This window comes from Rousettus aegyptiacus, unplaced genomic scaffold, assembly GCF_014176215.1.
Source record: "Rousettus aegyptiacus isolate mRouAeg1 unplaced genomic scaffold, mRouAeg1.p scaffold_m13_p_8, whole genome shotgun sequence".
NCBI lineage: Eukaryota > Metazoa > Chordata > Mammalia > Chiroptera > Pteropodidae > Rousettus > Rousettus aegyptiacus.
The window spans coordinates 14,083,117-14,102,752 of NW_023416311.1; the positions used below are offsets into that span (position 1 = coordinate 14,083,117).

Consider the following 19,636-nt stretch of genomic DNA (forward strand, 5'->3'; position numbering starts at 1 on the left):
TCACTACTGAACCATTCTCTTCCTATATAATTGTTCCATCTACATTAACAGTTACATTAGTTTTTAAATTTACTTAATTTTCTATGTCACTGTTGCTTAATTCTTCCCCAATTGTCCAACAGAAGTGTAAAATCTGAATACTACTTTTCACAGACACATTGGTTATTGCATCACTTCCATTTTCCTAATGGCATCCCTTCTTGAACCCTTTGTCTTCCTGCTCATCACATCTTTGTTGAAAGGAATTTTGTTCTGAGTAGGAGGTACTAACCTTTTAGTTCTCTTCCAATCAGTCTTGGATCCTAGCACCCAAGAGTTTGCTTAGGCTAATCTAACAGCTGTGATATTTATGCAATATGTCGCTAATCTAAGGGGACACACCTTCCCTTCAGATGTCTGATACTGATATAATAGTTTAAAATGTTAATTAAAGAGATTTTGCATTTATTTCTTCTTTTTGTCCCTGCTAAAAGGGAAACAAGTTCTTTGAATAGCCCATTAGACATTCTTGGACTTCATTCTTGATGGCTACTACTGATAAAAATTAAGGACTTACAAAATTCCCTTGTATTTTCTGTCAAAATGCATATTTTAAAGCATTTTAACAGATCCTTTAATTATACAGTAAAAAAAAAATGTCAGCAATGATCTAAATGCTAGTTTTTCACTGACCTAAACACAAAGTATTTGGGGGCCCTGAGTCTGCTCTGCTGCTTGACTAAAACTGAAAGACACCACGTTATAAGGCACTTGCACCTATTTGACTCCTGGACCTATTACAGTGACAGAAATACACTAATCTAGGACAGGGTACTTAAAGCTCCTTTGTTTACAAAGCTAAAGTAAGGAATTACCATACCATGGTGAGACTCTGCACAGTTGGTTAACCAAGGGATGACGGAGCAGGTGAAACAATGAATCTCCCATTACAGCTTTTGCCTCTATCTGTGGACATGTTATCTGTAGCTTGTGTCAGACTTCCATGCTAACCCTCATTAGAAGAAAGCATCACTTAAGGAAAACAGATAAACATTTTTAGTTTTTTGTTTTTTTTTTTCAAAATATGTCAGGTCAGACTCACCAAAACTAAAACATCCAAGAAGATACAGTGACTCTTCTGCACGTTAGAAGCCATGGCATCTGAGGTTGTTAGCATGGTTCCCAACACACCTATTTCCCATTTAGCTTATCATTTCAAAGATGGCACATCTCAAATTACTGGCGAATTAACTGAATGATGAATGTTTAAAAAATGGGGGTAATTTCAGACATAAAATTTAAGAAAATACATGTAAAAAAAACAAAGATGATTGAAATAATTTTCACGTAGTCTCCTAAAATTTACATGTATCATATTAACCTGTGAACTTTTCTAAAGTATTTATGTTACTGGTACAAATAAACAAAATAATTGTACTTTCAAGTAAAACTTATTTAATAATATAAAAAGGTATTAAATACATTTATTAGATAACTTCAGAAGTCTTCTGACTTTGTAACTGAAAAATGAAAATTGTTCTGTGCTTTCCATATTAAAAAAACAAAACACCACCACGTATCTGTCATTTCTCATTTCACAACAGGGAAATTCTAGTGTTACTCTACCTAATTCGATTCTGGTTGAACATGAATCTGTACTAATGCTTTTTCCTTAATTTGCTTTCCTAAGAAGGAATATGTCAGCCTTCTGATAGAAAATGGAGTACTTATAATCTGGACCATCTCTCTGTTGCTTGATTTTCAAGGAAAGTTAGCAAAATTTCATTCAGAAAATTTTAGTAAAATACAATTCAAGCTTGGTGTTGTAAACATGCAGAAGAAAATAAGACTACAAAATGAAATAAAGGCTAGAATTAAAAGCTTTTAAATTATACAAGTGATTAAAAGTCAGACACTCACCTAAGATTACTAAAATAGTCCTTGTACCCAGTCCTAGCCCAGGTCTGTCCCTCTGAATCTTAGAGGAAACGTGTGACAACAATAGCCAAGACCTACACAGAAACTTATTTCTCCTCGAGTTTTTGTCCTGAGGATGTGAATCACTAAGAACATATGTGTTTCCCAAGTTTTAGGAGATAAATAAGGCAAAAAAATCACCTTTTGGGTTCGCTCTGGTTCTCATTTAAGCTTCGTGGAGCAACACATAGGAGGCTAAAGCAAAAGCAGGTCATGCGTCATTAACAATGAGTCTGGGTGGCTTAGTGAACAATATACGTTCTTCCTAACCTTCTAAGTTCCCGTTTACCTACAAATCTGAGGGTTTTAATCTGCCTAGCTCCCGTACCAAGAAGGTCAGAAATCATTGTCACTCTCATCCAGGGGCTCAGGTTTTCGGACCCTTCGACTGGACTTAGCTGGTGAGAGAGAAATGCTCTCATCTTCCAAATCATCGTCGTCTTCTTCATCGTCTTCCATGTCAATTTCACTGTCCTCTGAGTCTTCCTATAGTAAAAAAACAGCAAATATCAGCTGAGGGTCCCATCTCATTCCTGACACCTTGTTAGTGAGACTCTACCTCACTTTTCATGAGTAACTCAATAACTAGCAATACCCCCATGTGAATGAAGAGCTTCGCAGAAATGGTCAGGCTGTGGGGGCATAAAAATAGACCAATGTCTAGATATTGCTGGCTGGAATACATAGGTCAATGTATCATCTAACACTGGTACCTTTGAACACTAATGTGTAATCCAAGGTTGGTGCTGCAAGGGTGGCTTTCCCACTGACATCTCAGGAGCACCACTGGACCTGCACTGAGGCTCACTGAATGTTGTTTTTCTCCTGATGGCTCAGGGACCCACCAGTGGATAGCAAGGAGAGTGAGAACTTAGAGAGAGGGAAGGAAGGCTTATTTTGGCTTTTACCAGATTGGGGATGGAAAACCACACAGCAAATGGGCATAGGAGCAAAATAAAAGAAACATTCTTTCCTCCGTCCTCTAGATCTAGGGTAACCAACTCAGCCAGGTTTTAAAATTGCAAATCCTGCATCCCAGGTAAACCAGGAAGGTTGGTCACACTATCTAAATCATTCCCACAAGCATACATAAGTGCTGCAATTTCCTTCTTCTTAAAAAAACAAAACAAAAAACCCAAAACTTAATCCCACCTTCCTCTTCAGCTACCTTGCCCTGTTTCTTCATTCCCCTCACAACAAAACTCCTTGAATGAGTGTTGAACTCACTGTCCCCACTTGTTCCCCTCTCACTGACTCTTTTGCATGACTTTTCTAGTCAAGCTCTCACCCTACAATCCCCCTAAACTGCTCTTGTCATGACTGAAACATGCAGTGGATTCAAACACAATGGGTAATTCCCCATCCTCCTGTTTGACCTATGGGCTCCTTCTTCCCTGGCATCCACTCTTCTGTCTTCCAGGGCACCTTTCTTTTTGGGGGACTCACCCCACCCCACTTCAGGGTCTATTGTCTCACTTGCCCAACCCTCTTCATTTCCTTGACCCCTGCAGTGTGGGGTCAGCTTGAAGCCTTGGGCTTCCTCTCTTTTCTTTTCCCCCCAAACAATCACATGTATACTCGTACTTAAAGAAAGACCACCTAGATATGGATGTCTCCCCTAATTCAATCTTCAACCCAGACCTGATCCTTGAACTCCAGACTTGAATAACAACTGGCTACTCAGCACCAGCATGTGGACATCTAGCAGGTAACTTACACTTAGAACATCCAAAACCAAACTCTCAGTCTGTATTCCATGCCCCTTCCTCAGGTTTTGCCTCAGCCTAGGAAATGAAAACTGTGCTTTCAGCTGATTATGCCACAATGTAGGCATTCTTCATTCTCTTTAATACGCCGCGTCCAATTAATAAAACCTGACAGTTCTCACCTTAGAAACATATTCAGAATCTAACCAATTCTCAACACCTCTGCTACTTCTACCCGAGGCTAAGCCATCACCGCCATCACCTCTGAACTAGACTATTGCAAATGCCCCTATAGGGCTCTCTTCAATACAGGTCAGCTCTTGGCACTCCTGGGTTCAGGATTTTCCAGCACCTTCTCACTATACTCAGAGAAAACGCCGAGTCCTTGTCACATCCTATAAAGCTCTACACAGCTCCTGCCGCCTCTCCTGCCGCTCCTTCCCTCAGTTCACTCCATCTAGTCACACTGCTGCCTCTGGTTCTCACATGTGGAAACCACATCCCCTGTGACCAGGAAGCCCCTGCTCAGCCATGTCCCTCATCACATTCAGGCCTCTGCCTAAATGTCACCTTATCAGAGAGACCTTCCCTCACCAAATAAAAACATCCCTTAGCCCTGCCACTGTTCCTAAACCTGCTTTATTTTTCTTCTTACCACTATGACCCCTATATCTGTTTCATTACTGTTGGACTGTAAGCTTCATGAAGGCAGGGGCCTTGTTTCTATTCACTGCTATAATTCCCCACAATCTGTAACAGCACCAGGCACACATAACAGGCACTCAACAAATATCTGTCACATGAGTGAGAGAACACATGAAAGACAAACCCTCACGCCTAGGTGGGGTACATGGAAACAACCTCCTTGAAATAAACAAGTGACAGCAGGCACAGAGGAGACTTAATCTACAATAAGGCATTTGTTTCGGAAGGTAGAAAGCCATACAAATGATCAAGCAAATCATATGAGGCCAGGAAGTGCTCTCCAGGTATCACCACCTGCAACACCAGACTTTCCCTATTTCTGTCTTGGATGGATAAGATGGATGGATAGAAGCTGTTTAACCAGCCATCTCCTACCTTGTTAAACATTTTTGAAGTAGTTTCTCATGGTTCTCTAAAGACCATTTGCTATGTATTGAATGCTCTATCTTCTCTGTGCACCTTGCCCAGTAAATCTGAGTGACTTCTCCCTCCTGTGAATGTCTGTGACAGTATATACTGCTGTTACTAAATAGATCTTTTTATAAGAACATAAGGCCCATGCTTCTGTCTCTGTGCAGCCACTGGTGCCACACTCCAGACACATGGTGACATTTAACCTGATGGGGTGGTCTGTGATGTGTCAGTCTAGTCACCCTTTGCCTCCTGGGTTTCACAGCACTGCTGGGGACTACAACAATGAAGGAAGGCCTAAGAGTGATAGATGTTGCAGCCCCAACAGCTGGACCCCCAGCAAGTACCCCTTGTCTTCCCATTCTGATTCATTTCCACTCATTTATCCACTCAATAATGCTCAAGGTACCCATAGCTTCTTGCCCAATCTCTCTGAGGCACTGGTCTCGGGAGAGCCTCCTTTTCATGTTCCCTTCCTAGAATGGAGCTGAAGAGAGGACTGGTCTTAATTCAGGGCCCTCAGCAGCATCCCTTTCTTTCTAGGTTATGGTTCAAGGGCAAGAGGACTCCCCAACCACATGATCTTTCTTGTCTCTTGGCTCAGCGCTTACTCCTCCTCAACATAGAGATCTTTAGGTAATTTCAATATTCACTGTGGGACCCATTTTGAGTGGCTTTTTGCCCAGTAGACAAAGGCATCACTCTTGGGGAAAGCTCTATGTTGGCCCTGATTGGGTTGACACACACATACAAATGGATGAGGTGAAAAAGAAAACCAACCTGCTTCCTGGAGCTCGAAGTCTTGCATTTACCTAACAGAGCTGGTGCTGCTTCCATCTTTGGAAAGCGAGAGTGGAAAGAATGTGAGAAGGAAAAACAAAAGTAGGGCAAGCAGGTTCACTTGAAAAGAAATGCACCACCAACATGCAAAGAAGAGAGTCTAGCTCCTTGGGAGATCAGACTCTGCCACAAATCCAGTGACAGGCTGGGCTGAGAAGCCACACTTCACATAAGCCAGTCACACATGCTTAGCTCCTGGCTAATTCAGTCTGTGAGACCAGCCCAAGAAGACCAGAAAGAACATAACTGCAAGAGAGGGATGGTCAGGACTCACATCATCATCGGAGTCTCCACCTTGCATTGTACCCACGATGCGTTTAGTAGGTCTTCCTGGGGAGAACAAAACAATGAAGAAATTTCAAAAACTTTGTAAAATAAAGTGTGAAATGGTATTCAAGATTTGCTTTTCTTAGGAAACTGGGGAAAAAAAGAATCATAAAAATTTACTCAAATAACATCCAACTAATCAGAACTGTCAACAAATGGCAATGAATTTTCTGCATTTCCTGCATATTGAAACAAGAAAAAGGGCAGTTAAATACAAGCATGAATCATAAACCAGAAAAATAAAGATGCATCCTATAAATATTTTAGGGAAAAATCACTGAATCCCATTATTATTTTATATGCAGTAGAACAGGAATACTATCTGTTGAAAAAAGAAATATATTCTCTCTTTAGGGACTAATGTCTTCTGTACTTGAATCTACATCTGAGCTTCAAAAGGAAAAAAGTTTAAGTATAATAATTAGTTATCTTTCAAAACACCATCATTATCTGAGTGGATTCTCCACTCTTTCTTTGGAGGTTAATGTTGTCTAGATATGACCTCTACAAAAACTCAGGAGGCAAAGAACTGCTCTCCCATCCAAAGGGTGAGAAAGGAACACCCGTGACCTCACCAGGCTTCTGGAGGAAGGCGGGGAAGGCAGCTCAGGGAGGAGCTCACTCAGGACAGGCCTGGATGTGACCACCAAGAGCTATTTACAGAAGATTTCTCTTGGTCTGATAAAAGACAAATCTTGTACTGTTTCACTTCTGCAGCAAGTGGTCAGCAGTAGAATTTAGGCGCACCAGTGCCTTTATACCAGGTTCTACTGAGCCAATCATATACCTTTTTAGAGCCTTGGTTCCCATATGTAGCATGGGAATCATAATCTTTTTTCTATGAAAAAAGCAAAATGTAATAAAGACAGTTGGGCCTAGAATAAAAGAAAGTAGTTAATGAAAAAACATAAAATAATGAGAGGAAAATGATTTACCACTTAAATTTATTATGTATATAAAAATGCAATTATGCTCTAAAAACTAACAAATGATAGATAAAAATGCTTTTAAAGGCAAATTTAGTAGTATCTATCAAAATTAAAATTAATATAACCTTTGACTTAAGAATTCCACTTTTAATGATACACAACTTAAAGAAATATCTGCAGATATTCAGAAAGATGGATATACAAGAAAGGTAGAAATAACTTAAATATCAATATGGGAATGCCCACGTAATTCATAGGTACAGCCATATTATGGAATACTGTGTAGCCGTCAAAAAAATGAAGCAGATCTGACAAGGGAGGGATTCTAATACATTGTTCAAAACAAAAAAAATTGCAGAACCATATAGTCTGGTCCCATTCAGGTTAAAAAATATTTCAGGTGATATCTGTGTCCACATTTGTATTTGTATTTGTGTGTGTGTGTGTGTGTGTGTGTGTGTGTGTGTGTGTGAAGGCCATTTGAAAGGACGCCCCTAGACCACTGGCCATAACCCCTCTGGAGTGGGGAGTAGGACATGAGGAAGACCCCATGGAAGCACCCCATGGTGTCTGTTTAATTTACACATTTGCTCTCTGTATTTTATTGCTTGAATCTGTTGCAGAAAGTAGAAATTAGAAGAACATTTTGTAAAGGCAAAGATGCTTGTGTAAGGTCCTTCTTTGTGCATTAATTCTCTGATCATAAAGGATGTAACTGCGCTCAGAGCAGTCTGAACCCAAAAAGGTCAGAATAAAGCTCAGTGGCAGAGGCAGTGTGTTTCTGTAGCCTCTGTGAGAAACACCAAGTCACAACTAAGAACTGGCCTTTCTTGGAACCACAGGTAAGCATATTAGTATCAAAGATGACCACTGAGCAGTTCAAAAGCCAAATACTGATGAACAACAGGGCCAGATAAACCCTGGAGCAGGGTCACCCACACTGTGCTTACAGGCCTCAATACCAAGCAGCTTTGACCCAATTCTGCCTGTGGCATTTTGTGACAGGCATAGGGAGGAAGGCAGGCAAAAAAAGACATGGTACCTTGCATGAGCACCTCCATGGCTGTCCTTGGCTTAGACAGCCGTCTCTCTTCCAGCTCACTGTCAGATTCATCATCCTCCTGGATGTCAATGTCTGAGTCATCATTACCTGGCAGGAACACAAGTAGACAAAAAAAAAAAAAAAAAAAAAAGGTGGCTATGTCACTAATTCTAAAACAATCTCTGTCCAATAAGGCTCTTGTGCAAGTCATCTGCACTTCTCAGTCTTTTCTCCTACCCTCGTCTTTATTGAAATAGACAATTGGTTGCTTGTATTTACATTGTACAATTCAAAGAGTTTTTTCTTTTTTTCAATTATACTTGGCATACAATATACCAGTTTTGGTTGTATAGCAGTGATCAGAGATCCATATAACTCGCAAAGTGATCACCCCACAAAATCTAGTACCCCTCCTCCCTCCTTACATATTACAACATTATTAACCATCTTCTTCATGCTACACGCTATATCTCTGCCAATTCTGTGACTATTCATTTTTTCCTCTTAATCCCTTTGCTTTTTTTTTGTCCACTCAACCCCCCTCCCATCTAGTGTCCCTCTAAATATTCTCTGTATCTATGAATTTATTTCCACTTTTGTTGTTGATGATTTTGTTCTTTAGAGTATGTGAAATCATGTGATATTTGTCTTTCTCTATCCAACCCATTTTATTCAGTGTAATATCCTCTAGGTCCATCAATATCTTTCTCCATCCTCTTCCTTTTAGTCTGTGTGTGTCTTTTAATCTGAAGTGAATTTCTTATAGGCAGCATATGTAGGGGTCTTGTTTTCTTATCATTCAGCTACTCTCTCTTTTGGTTGAAGCGCTTAATTCTTTTCCATTTGAGGTACTTGTCGATAGGAATGTTGTTATTACCATTCTTTATTCTTACTTTTGATACATGTTTTTTCTTCTTAAAGAAGTCCCTCCAACAATTCCTGTAATACTAGCTTGGTGATGATAAATTCCTTTAGCTTATTTTTGTCTGGGAAGCTCTTTATCTGTCCTTCGACCCGAAATGATAGCTTTGCCGGATAAAGTATTCTTGGTTGTAGATCCTGGGTTTTTATCACATAGAATATTTTGTGCCAAGCCTTTCTGTCCTGCATAGTTTCTCTTGAGAAATCAGCTGCCAGTCTTATGGGTGCTCCCTTGTAGTAGGTAATAACTGCTTTTCTCTTGCTGCTTTTAAGATTCTCTCTTTGTATTTAACTATTGGCATTTTAATTAATTGGGTCCCTGGATTTTGTGACTCTCTGAGCTTCCTGGGGTTTTATGCTTATTTCCTTCACCAAGTTTGGGAAGTTTTCCATCATTATTTCTTCAAATAGTTCTTCAACATCTTGTTTTCCTTCAGGTACCCCTATGACATGGATATTTTTTACCTTTAATAGTGTCCCATAGGCCCCTTAAATTATCATTATAGTCTTGGCTTCTTTTCTCTTGCCATTCTGATTGAGTGTCTTTGGCTTTTCCATCCTCCATATAGGTCATTTGATCCTCATCTTTATTCATTTTGTTTATTCCATTTAATATATTTTTCATCTCAGATAATGTGTTCTTCATTTCTGACTGGTTCCCTTTTATAATTTCCATTTCCATTTTTATGTTTTTTATCTCTTTGTTGAACTTCTCACTGAATTCATCTATACTTTCCATAAGATCATTGAGCATCTTTATAACCAGTGCTTTGAACTCTGCATCTGTTAGACTGCTTGATTTCATTATTTCTGGATCTCTGTTCTGTTTTCTCATGTGGTTTCTGCTTCTTTGTCTTCCCATTTTAACTGCCTTTCTGTGCTGTTTCTATGTACCAAGCAAAGCTCTTAAGTCTCCCAGTTTTATTAGTGGGGCTTTGTGTGGTAGGTGTCCAGTGGCACAGACCTGAAAAAGGTTCAGCTGAAGGCCAAATTTAGCCCCAGCCTGTGCTCCTTCGGGGCCACCCGTTAAGATTCAGCAAGCGATCCACAGATGTTGTGCTTATAGTTGCCTCAAAAGGTCACACCAGAAACTGAGGCCAGCTGCCACCAGTGTGAGTCTTGGTGCTGCTCAGCAAGGGGCACCTGACTAAGCGAGGACACACTTGGATGTGGCTTAGGTGAGGCCAAGAGTTGGGGGAGGTGGAGTTTCAGGGAATCCTCTGGGAGGAGTGGCCTCTGTTATCCAGTTTGGTGGTGTCTTGGCTATGGCAGCACTGTGTCTGCACACTGGGAGGTGGGAGGAATAATGGATACCACCCACACATCTGTCTGAGAGAGATCCTCACTTCCGGCCCTCACTCCAACTCAGTGTCCCCTGTAAGTCCCTGGCACCTCCCGGAGCAGCCAACCTGGCACGGGTACTCAGAACAAGTGAGTCCATCAGTGCAAAAGTCTGCTCGCAGGCGCGGCCCCTTTAAGAGGTGTCTGCGGCTGCCACAGCCTCTGTCCCACTCAGCCACTGAGGACCGGGCAACCTCACGTCCTTGCCCCATACTAACTTCTGCCATTGCAGGGTGATTTCTTAGAGTTCTCCCTAGTTGTATGGCTTGTTCATCTAGATCCCATGTGACTTTTCCTTGCTGTTTGCTCCTTGTTTCTGCCACTACTTTGATTTGGTCACCAGAGGGATGAACAGAGCCTCTATCATCTATGTCATTTTTTTTTCTCCTCAGCCTTTCTTTTGATGCATTAGATTTTATGAGTGTCTCAGGATTTGCTGAGAGATACTTAGTGAAAAGTTAATGCAGATGGTAGGCTGATTTGGAAGTATAGTAAATGTTCATGTACAAAAAGGCTTTGCTTAGTCCCTGCTCTAGGAAGGTAATGAAATGGCAGCTGCGTGTAGCTGAGCACTGAGGGAGAGTTTTCTGCTTTCTTTAGCCATGGAGAGAATTACTCTGCTCTACAGCACAGAGGGGCAAATCTGGGAGCCAGAGAAGGTGTCAATAACAGCATCCTGCAAGACTTCAACACAATCAATCTGAAAACTACCACTTTACAAAAGCCCTTACAGAGGATATGATTAAATATTAACACAAATTAGTGATTACAAAAATAAAAGCAATGTTCAGCTTAGTTTGCTTTTTACTTCGTCCAGGAAAATTATGACATTAAATCCATACCCGATGCAACAAAAATCAAATGATATCATGAATTTTAAAACAACATTAATACAGCTATCTCAGGCTCAATAGGATTTCTCCTGACAACGCAAAGCAATAGACTGAGGACTAGGTAAACTAAAAAGCTAACGCATGCTGACACTGAAATCACAAAGTTGTCAGTAACATGTTAAAATTCTAAGTACAGTAGACAACTGTGCCGGTATAATTCAATGGGGAAAGAACAGACAGCCACATGCAAAAGGATGAATCTTTACCTCACATCGTATATGAAAATTAACTCAAATTGGATCAGAGACCAAAATGTAAAAGTTCAAACTATAAAACTCATAGAAGAAAACATGAGTAAGTCTTGGTGACCTTGAATTAGACAGTGGTTTCTTACTTAGATATGACACTAAAAGCATAAGCAACAAAAGGAAAAACTGACATACTGGACCTCACTAAAACTTTGTACAGCAAAAGACATCATCAAAAAAGTGAAAACACAGCCTGGGAAATGAGAGAAATTATCTGCAAAGCACAAATCTCTTAAATTATTTAAAAATACTTTATATATTCTAGTATTCGGAATAAAGAACATTTAAAATTCAATAAAAAGACAAATAACCAAATTTTAAAATATGCAAAGGACTAGATAGCTCTCCAAAAAAAGATACAAATAACCAATAAGCACATAAAAAGATGCTCCATTTAATTAACTATCATAAATATTTTCCTAACTTCTTTGCCTACCCCAAGCTAATTAAATGCTATCTTTCATTAAGTTGGTTTCAACTGGAAATTTTTCTGAAAAACTAAATCACACATGCTCATAAGAATCTTTGTACTTCAAGAGATCCTAAACCTATGAATCACAAAATCAAAATCAGTTCAGAAGAATAAAGCAAGATCAGTGAGAAAAGTCTTAACATGCTGTCCTGGTGGTAGAGTCAGATAAAATCAACCAACCAGAGTTCTTATCTGTGCCAGACCTCCCAGGAGGGATGGGCTCCAGGCAGGCCTATCACTTAGGGCTGCTTTGGGTATTCCTGGATGACCTGGAATCATAACAGCGAGGAGCTGCTTTGGCTAGAGCGGTCCTTGGAATTTCTTAAACTTACTCTTAGAGCAGAGGTCCCCAACCTTTTTGGCACCAGGGACCAGTGCTCCATGAGAACCTAAAGCCTGATGATCTGCGATGGAGCGGAGGCAGTGATGCTAGTGCTAAGAAGCCGCTGCAAATACAGATGAAGCTCCACTCATTCGCCCACTGCTCACCTCCTGCTGTGTGGCCTGGCTCCTAATAGGCCATGGACTGGTACCAGTCCGAGGCCTGGGGGTTGGGGACCCCTGCCCTAGAGGATTTCTCAGCAGTCCCTATTCTCCCTACAGATTTTCCTGAGATTCAGGAGAGAGAGGCATAGTCCAAGTACAAAAGGAAAGAGGTATAAAGGGAAAAGACAGAGACAGAAAGAGTGAGAGAGAGAGAGAGAGCACGAGGGGGAGAGGGGATTGCATGCGTGAGCAAGCACACCTGGTGTTCCAGGCATACCGCCCTCAAGCATGAGAGAATAAGGTATATTCATTATGCAAAAAAAAAAAAAAAAGAGAGAGACAAAGCCATCAATTCTACAGGAAGATCATGTACTGCTCCAACTCCCACGGCTGACACCCTGGTGAAGTTCATGAATGAAGTGTGCTTACCAGTCATGGAGAACATTCCTTCTCAGAATCTAGATCTTATCTGCAGGTATAACCCTCATTTCTCTAAAGGTAATAAATAGCCTTGCTGAAGATGGGTGTGTAGAGTGAGGGGGACTATTTTTAAGCAAGTGACCTATTCACTTGTATTGCATTACGATGCTTGTTTTTCATTCGTCTTTCCTAAAATAAAGAACTCTACATACCTCCAAGACCAAATTTCCTTTTATAGTTATATTTTATCACTTAATTATTACTTAAACAGGGAAAAACAATTTTAGTTGGCATGAAAACCAAATGTACTTTAACTGCTATGTAATTCAAACCAGTCTCTTGAGCTTTTGAGTGAATTAAAATGGTATCTGACATACAAATTGTGAGAAAATTGCCTTTTGAAAATAAATAAAATATACATATAAAATTTTCAAGGCTAAAATGCTACTCCAGAATAAACACGTCTATTTAGAAAGTGTAGACCTACTTCCACTCTTGAGCAGTCGCTTTTCTTCTTCCTTCAGCTTGTTCTGCATCAGACGGAGAGTATTTTCAGCTTCCTACAAAACAGGAAAAGCAATATTCAGAAGGGATGACCCTTTTGGGGACTATTTTTATTATTCTTTACCATTTGAGTAAGTACTGCTAAGTTTGTGATATAGAACAAGAAAAGATCTAAACAAAAGAGGGGGAAGAGAACACTGCCTGAGCAACTGCTACCGTTGGGAAACTGGACCCCCTTTCCCTCTGTAATCATCCCAGCAGCCTACAGAAAGGGAAGCCTCCATGAGGGACACAACTGGCCTAGAATGGGCCTGACTGGCCCCCAGATCCATGTTTCCCCCACTACACCTCACTGCCTCTGAAGAAAACGGAATGACATAACAAAATGCCCATCATGTGTGCCTGCGTGGGATGCTGACAGAGGAACAGATGCATGAACTATGGGCAATTGAGGCCTCTTGCTCTTAAAAGAATAAAGCATGAATTTTTTGTTTTTCCTCCCTGCACAATTCTAGCCCTGAAAGATGCTAAATGATAGGACTGATGAGAACGGGGAAAAAAAACAAATACTAATTTTAATTCCCAGAGGACAAAAAAAAACTAGTATTTCAATTAGGTTACAAAATGTGGCCCTGTCAAAACAGAAAATGGAAGAGGAAATTAGCCTTAAAAATTTTGTTATTGTTCTAAACATTGAAGAGAAAGCACTATGTTTCACACATGAGGTATTTTGAGGGACCAGGTATTAGAAGCACAGAAAGTAGGTGTGACCATAGGAGAAAAAAAGGGTAAGTACTTGCTAAAGGAAGAATGTGCAGCCGGAAGCATATTCTTCAGTGGTTCTCTGAATCCAGGGGTGGCCCCAGATGATAGTACAAAATGGTCAGTTGATTTTCACTTGCCCTTTAGTGTTTTTCCTAGGCACCCAATGTTTAAAACGTCCCGAACTCCAGTCTCTTTCCACAGCTCTCAAAATGTGCTGTCCTGTTCCCCATTCCTCCATAGCCCACCTCTGCCATACAGCGATGGTTGTCAACACGTTCCTTATCAAGATAAACATGTTCAAACGAATGTGATAGTTACTACCGGCCAGCCATTCTGGACAGCAAAATGGCTTCATCTAATTCAAACATCCAAGTCTGTAAGACTAGCATAACCTTCATATAAAAAGCTAGCAGAGACAGCGTGAGAAAGGGAGATTATAGACCAATATCACTATGAACAAGATTCCAAATGACTATTCTTGGGTTAAGCGGAAATATCCCTATAAGATGAGAACAATTCAAATAGTGAAAGCAACGTGGTCTTACTTCCTTTGCTCTGAATTCTGCATTTATCAACTCACAGTGAGATTTGAAATACTCCTTCCTATATGGCCTTAAACACTGGGATGAGGGAAACCTGTAAGACAGCTGGTCAGGTTCTGGGTAATATATATTTCCCAGAATAATCAATGAACTGCAATTCCTCTTTACAAAGCAGTCTCTGATAAGCTAGATTGGATGATTCAATTAACCAGGGCTTGAAAATTTTTAAGTAAACTGACCGAGCATGTTTTTAAATCTGTACTCAAGACCAGTTACATAATGTGTGGGACTCAACACAAAATGAAACGCACTTAAAAATTATTAAGAATTTCAAGACAGCGAGAGCAAAACATTAAAGCAAGCAAAGGCTCTTCTAAGCTCAAAGTCTTGTGTGACTGTACATAATCACGTCAGCCCTGTCTGTAAGTCCTACTTGACCAAACTCTGATGATAAACTAATAGCAAAGATTAGTTTGATAAACTAATTATCAAACATTCACTGATTTTTTTTTCACAATGATATTTACAAACTGATATGTCAAACAAGTACAAAATAACACACCAGAAGAAAAGGTCTGTCGAGAAGAATGGCCTAAGCACTTACCTCAAACCTCTCCTGTTCCAGTCTATGATGATCCTCGAGTTGTTGTTCCAGATAAGCTAGATTTCTAAATTTCTCTAGATAAATGTCATATTGCTTTTGCAATTCTTCCTCAATCTTCTCATATTCATCCATAAAAGCTGGCCTAGAATGACCAAATGAAATAATAATCAATATAGAGTAGTTTGAAATTAATATTCCAAGTTTCAGATTCCACCCTAGTTTTCTTTGGAAAGCCTTGAAGTGGAGAAGGTGTTTCACTCTTCTAACTACTTAAAGCTAACTCTTCTCTCTTCCCTCCCCTAAAATGAATATACTTTTTAAAATTAAAAAGATATGATTTTTGTAAATACTTAAAATAATCCTGAAAGTATGAAAAGTAAAAATTACTCATTTACCAGGTATAAGTACTTAACAACTGACATACATCCTTCGAGACTTTTCTATGCATAGATAAATATAGGAATGCATCTTTTAACAAACATTAAGTATATTACGTTAAATGAAGTTTTGTAGTCTTTTCTCTCACTCAATATTCCATGAATTTCACTAAAGATTTAAAAATTATCATATACCATACACATCTCTCAAAATGAGTAAGTTAAATATATGCATTATCTTAATTGGGCATAATATTCTGCTTCTACATGTTCCAAAAATTTAATCAGTCCTCTAAAAAGGGAATATAGGTTGCTGCAAATAAAAGCTAAGTTTTTAAGCAATATAAAATCGAAAACTAAAAACCATACCATTAAAACCTGTTTCAACTGGTTTTGCTGAATTACTTTTTCCTCTTATTGATCCTAAAGGAAAAAACTCTGTTCTTTTTAAAATATAAACAAATTTAAAAAATTATTATCTTTTGGATTAAAGCAAAACACAGAGACTTTTCTAATAAAAGAATTTGAAGTTTAACAAAAATGAATTTATGTTTGAAAGGCAGAACTTTTTAATGAGACAAACCTATTTGTCTCAGATTCGGGAGCACAGATTCCAGAGGCGGAAAGGATGAGGTCCGGCCCTTGGCCGAGAAGAAGCCTTTGATGCTCCCTGGGTAACTGTCAGCTGTCCCCACGTGCTACCTGCAGATCTCAAGACAGTACCCAGAGTGTGGGCCAATTACCAGTATCTCAAAAGAGCAAGATACACTCAAGTGCAGAGGCAGCAACTGGACAGGGACAGGAGTAGAGAGAAAAATAAAAGGTGACTGAAAAGGGAGAAAGAGTAGTTACATGAGAGAAAGAACAACCAAAAAGCAGCAAGGGAAGTAAGGGTACAAAATGAGAGGGAGAGGGTGGGGAGGAGGAGGCAGAGGCGGAGGAAGGAAGGGAGAGGAAGAGCCAGAGAGGCGGGGAGACGGGGAGAGAGTGTGAGCGTTAAAGCATATTCCAAGAAAATGTAAGGGATGCACCTGAAAGGTTCCAATGACCTAGAAGGTGTTTTACACCACCATCATCCATCCATATTCCCTGGAAAAGGGACTTTCAGTGAGGGAAAGTCAGAAGAAAAAATGAATTACTGATGAGGAATTATAAAAGTCTAGATCTACTTAAACCAAGAAATGAGAGTATGTTTCTGTTTCCACCTAATTTATGGCAAAGCACAGATCTTAGGAGATCAAGCCTTATAGAACTTCCGCCATCTGGATTTCCCTCTTTTGTCTTACGTTCCAGGAAGCTATAAAAGCTGGAAGGGCGGTTGAAGAATTAAGCAGTTTTCCAGACATACTGAAAGCAGTAAAGACATGAGTTTAGTGGTGTGTTTGTTAGAACAAGCAACACTGCGACATTCTGAAGTAGGGAGAGACTTATGCAAGACTTCTTCCACTGCTTGAAGGGTTAATATCACTGACAACATATTCTTTCAGTCTGTTTGAACTTTCAAAGACAGTTTTCTACTCATTCTTCAGGTGTTCACATCTACCTGACACTCTGCAGAGTCTGGAGTCGTTTCCGGTTTCTTTCCAGTTCTAATTTCCTCTTTTCAATTTTGGCTTCTAAATTAGCTTCGTCAGAGGCCACGTTATTGAGTAGGTCTTTAGTCTTCTGAACTTGTGCCTACATTTAATAGGAAATGAATGAGACAATGTACCAATAAGAACTGCCCAACCTGATTCTTGGAGGAGGGGAATTTCTCAACTCCTCAGGCACAGCAACATCATGCTAAAAAATAAAATAAAATAAAAAATAAAAAGAAAGAAAAGAAAAGCAAACAAAGCAAACCCTCCCCAAAGTCATCACTCATTTAACCAACTATTTCCGGGGGGAACATTGCATAGGCCCAGACAAAATTATAACCCTATTTTTGCCCCCTTGAGAAGAAGGTGTTTCTGCCCAGGGAAAATACATGAAGATGGAAAGAACAGTGGCCTAAACAGAGGAGAGAGAAGCCCAAGTTCACTTGTTTAGACTGGTTACATATCATTCTGAATTGTTAGTTTGCTTTTATTTGCATCTCGTTCAGGCTATTCTCGTAATTACAAATACCTGTCTTACAGAATATATGTGCACACAAGTATGGCTTTATTTAGGAGGGGATGAAAAGAAACAATAGCTGGTCTTCGTGCTAACTCACAGCCTGGAAAGAAGGTTCATTTTCTCTCTCCCTGGCCACTGAACCTTGACTACAGACTACAATAAACAGAGAAAACATTCTGTGAAGTCAGAAAGTGGCTCCTTCACACAGTGTAAACCGGCTTTTGGGAGGGAACCTACGCCGCGATGAGACGGAAGTACTTGGGCAAGGGGGCTGAGTAAGAAAGTGAAGGAGATGAGAGGGTACTGACAAAAGCCACAGGCCTCCCCATCTTCTCACCCTCTCATAAGAGAAAGTTCATTTGAAGCAGGGATATAGTCCACATAAACACAATGTGTCTTCACACTCATGTCTCTGGGAAGCTGGACAGGTTGGGACCTGTGGCTCAGAGTTGCAATCTGCTGCATTAATAATAACGTCTGGACCACAACCAGCTGGGTGTGCACTGCCTCCCCAAATCTAGCCAAGATGGGCTTCTCCCCTCCAGTACTTTGCCCATATATAGTGCACCATAATGGTTTATTGACTGTTTACCTGTTGGTCTCTGAAATGCTGTAGGGTACACAAAGTAATCACTTAAGGAGCCCAGACATACTCCATGACCTTCAGAGATGGTGTATTTGGAAGCGACTAATTTTACTGACAATGAGTTTATGGTTTAATTTTTTTTTTTTTTTGTCTAAGATAACTAACCATTTCCAAGATGCTTTCATGAAAATAATCATATCACTAACCATCCATTTGCTGTTAAGTGCTTTTAAAACACCAGCAGAGATGTGAGTTCACTCTCAAAGACAAGGTGGGTCTCCATTCTGAATAAAAAACTCAAGTTGATGGCAACTATTTCTCTGAATCAAGTCAGATTAAAACCTAGTAAATTTTTCTGACCTCAAAAATAAAAACAACCTTTTAAAAGGTATCTGTTCCTCAAATAAGATGAATGTGATAAACACAATTTTCCAAGTTTTCTGAAATAAATGGCCTGTATTTCATAACCCCTTTTAAGTATCCATCTTTTTAGGTGAGGCAACCGTTGGTTGACCTCACAGATTGCAAGGACCTTGTCAGCTTACAATCTCTTATTTTTTTATTTTTTATACCTACAGAATCTGGTCTTCTTACTAACCAGGCCCGACCCTGCTTAGCTTCCAAAATCAGACGGGATCGGGCTTGTTCAGGGTAGCATGGCTATAGTCCTATTATCTTTAATATATTTACTTATCTCAATCTACCTGCATGTAACCAATCCCCCATCTCGGCTGCCCTGCCCTTGTCATCCTGCTGAGACTCTGGCTCCCTGTGCTGGGTTGCCCAGGGAGTATTACCAATTTATGATGACATTATAAAAACATATCAATCTCAGAATTTTGTACATTTCTCAGAAAATTCTTGTTTTATGTCTACTCCTAATTTATAATATAAGGCCCACCTGCTTATGACTATTGAATAAAATGAATCCTAATAATGACTGAATATCTACTATATACCACAAAGTATTCATGACATGCACTGTCAAAATGAATGCTCAAAGGACCCTAAGTGGCAGGCACTGCCATTCTCCCCATTTTACAGATGAGGAAAATGAGTCAGAGAGGTTAAATAATTTGCCTAAGGTCACGTTATGGGATTCAAACTCAAACAGTCTGAGTCTGGAGTCTCCCTCACTATCTACCTTCCAAATGAATGCTTTAGATGAGCAAATAATAATATATTATGGTTAAGTAGTAAAGGATGGTGATTATTCTACTTATTACGGTGCTGTTTAGAATCAAGAAAATCTAAAAATCATTTAAATGCCCAGCAATGAGGAATTAGTTAAATAAAGTGTGAAGAGTCCATAAAGCATTATTTGCTAAAATTATTTAAATTTTTTAAAAAATTATTAAACTATTAAAATTGACAAAATTTTAATGAGAAACTGTTAATATTTATAACAAGGGGAAATTTAGAATGTTCTCTAAATTTTCATTTCTCCAAAAACGTATCCCTTCT

The 19,636-nt window shown here is 39.6% G+C and overlaps 1 protein-coding gene across 7 annotated transcripts in view; it reads right to left on the reverse strand.

Annotated features, from left to right (window-relative positions):
* Positions 1–1,046: 1,046 nt before the first annotated feature.
* CLUAP1 (clusterin associated protein 1) overlaps positions 1,047–19,636 on the reverse strand; it is a 36,726-nt gene continuing 18,136 nt past the window's right edge. For 5 of the 7 annotated variants that reach the window (XM_016166553.2, XM_016166554.2, XM_036226124.1 and 2 more), the window contains exons 7-13: positions 17,033–17,166; positions 15,113–15,254; positions 13,185–13,257; positions 7,917–8,024; positions 5,893–5,948; positions 5,559–5,615; positions 1,047–2,442 (exon numbers count right to left, since the gene is read on the reverse strand). In XM_016166553.2, coding sequence (XP_016022039.1) covers positions 2,293–2,442; positions 5,559–5,615; positions 5,893–5,948; positions 7,917–8,024; positions 13,185–13,257; positions 15,113–15,254; positions 17,033–17,166 — 720 coding nt within the window. In that variant the 3' untranslated portion in view covers positions 1,047–2,292. The remainder of the gene's footprint in view (positions 2,443–5,558; positions 5,616–5,892; positions 5,949–7,916; positions 8,025–13,184; positions 13,258–15,112; positions 15,255–17,032; positions 17,167–19,636) is intronic. The other 2 variants (XM_016166555.2, XM_016166556.2) reach the window with 1 other exon arrangement.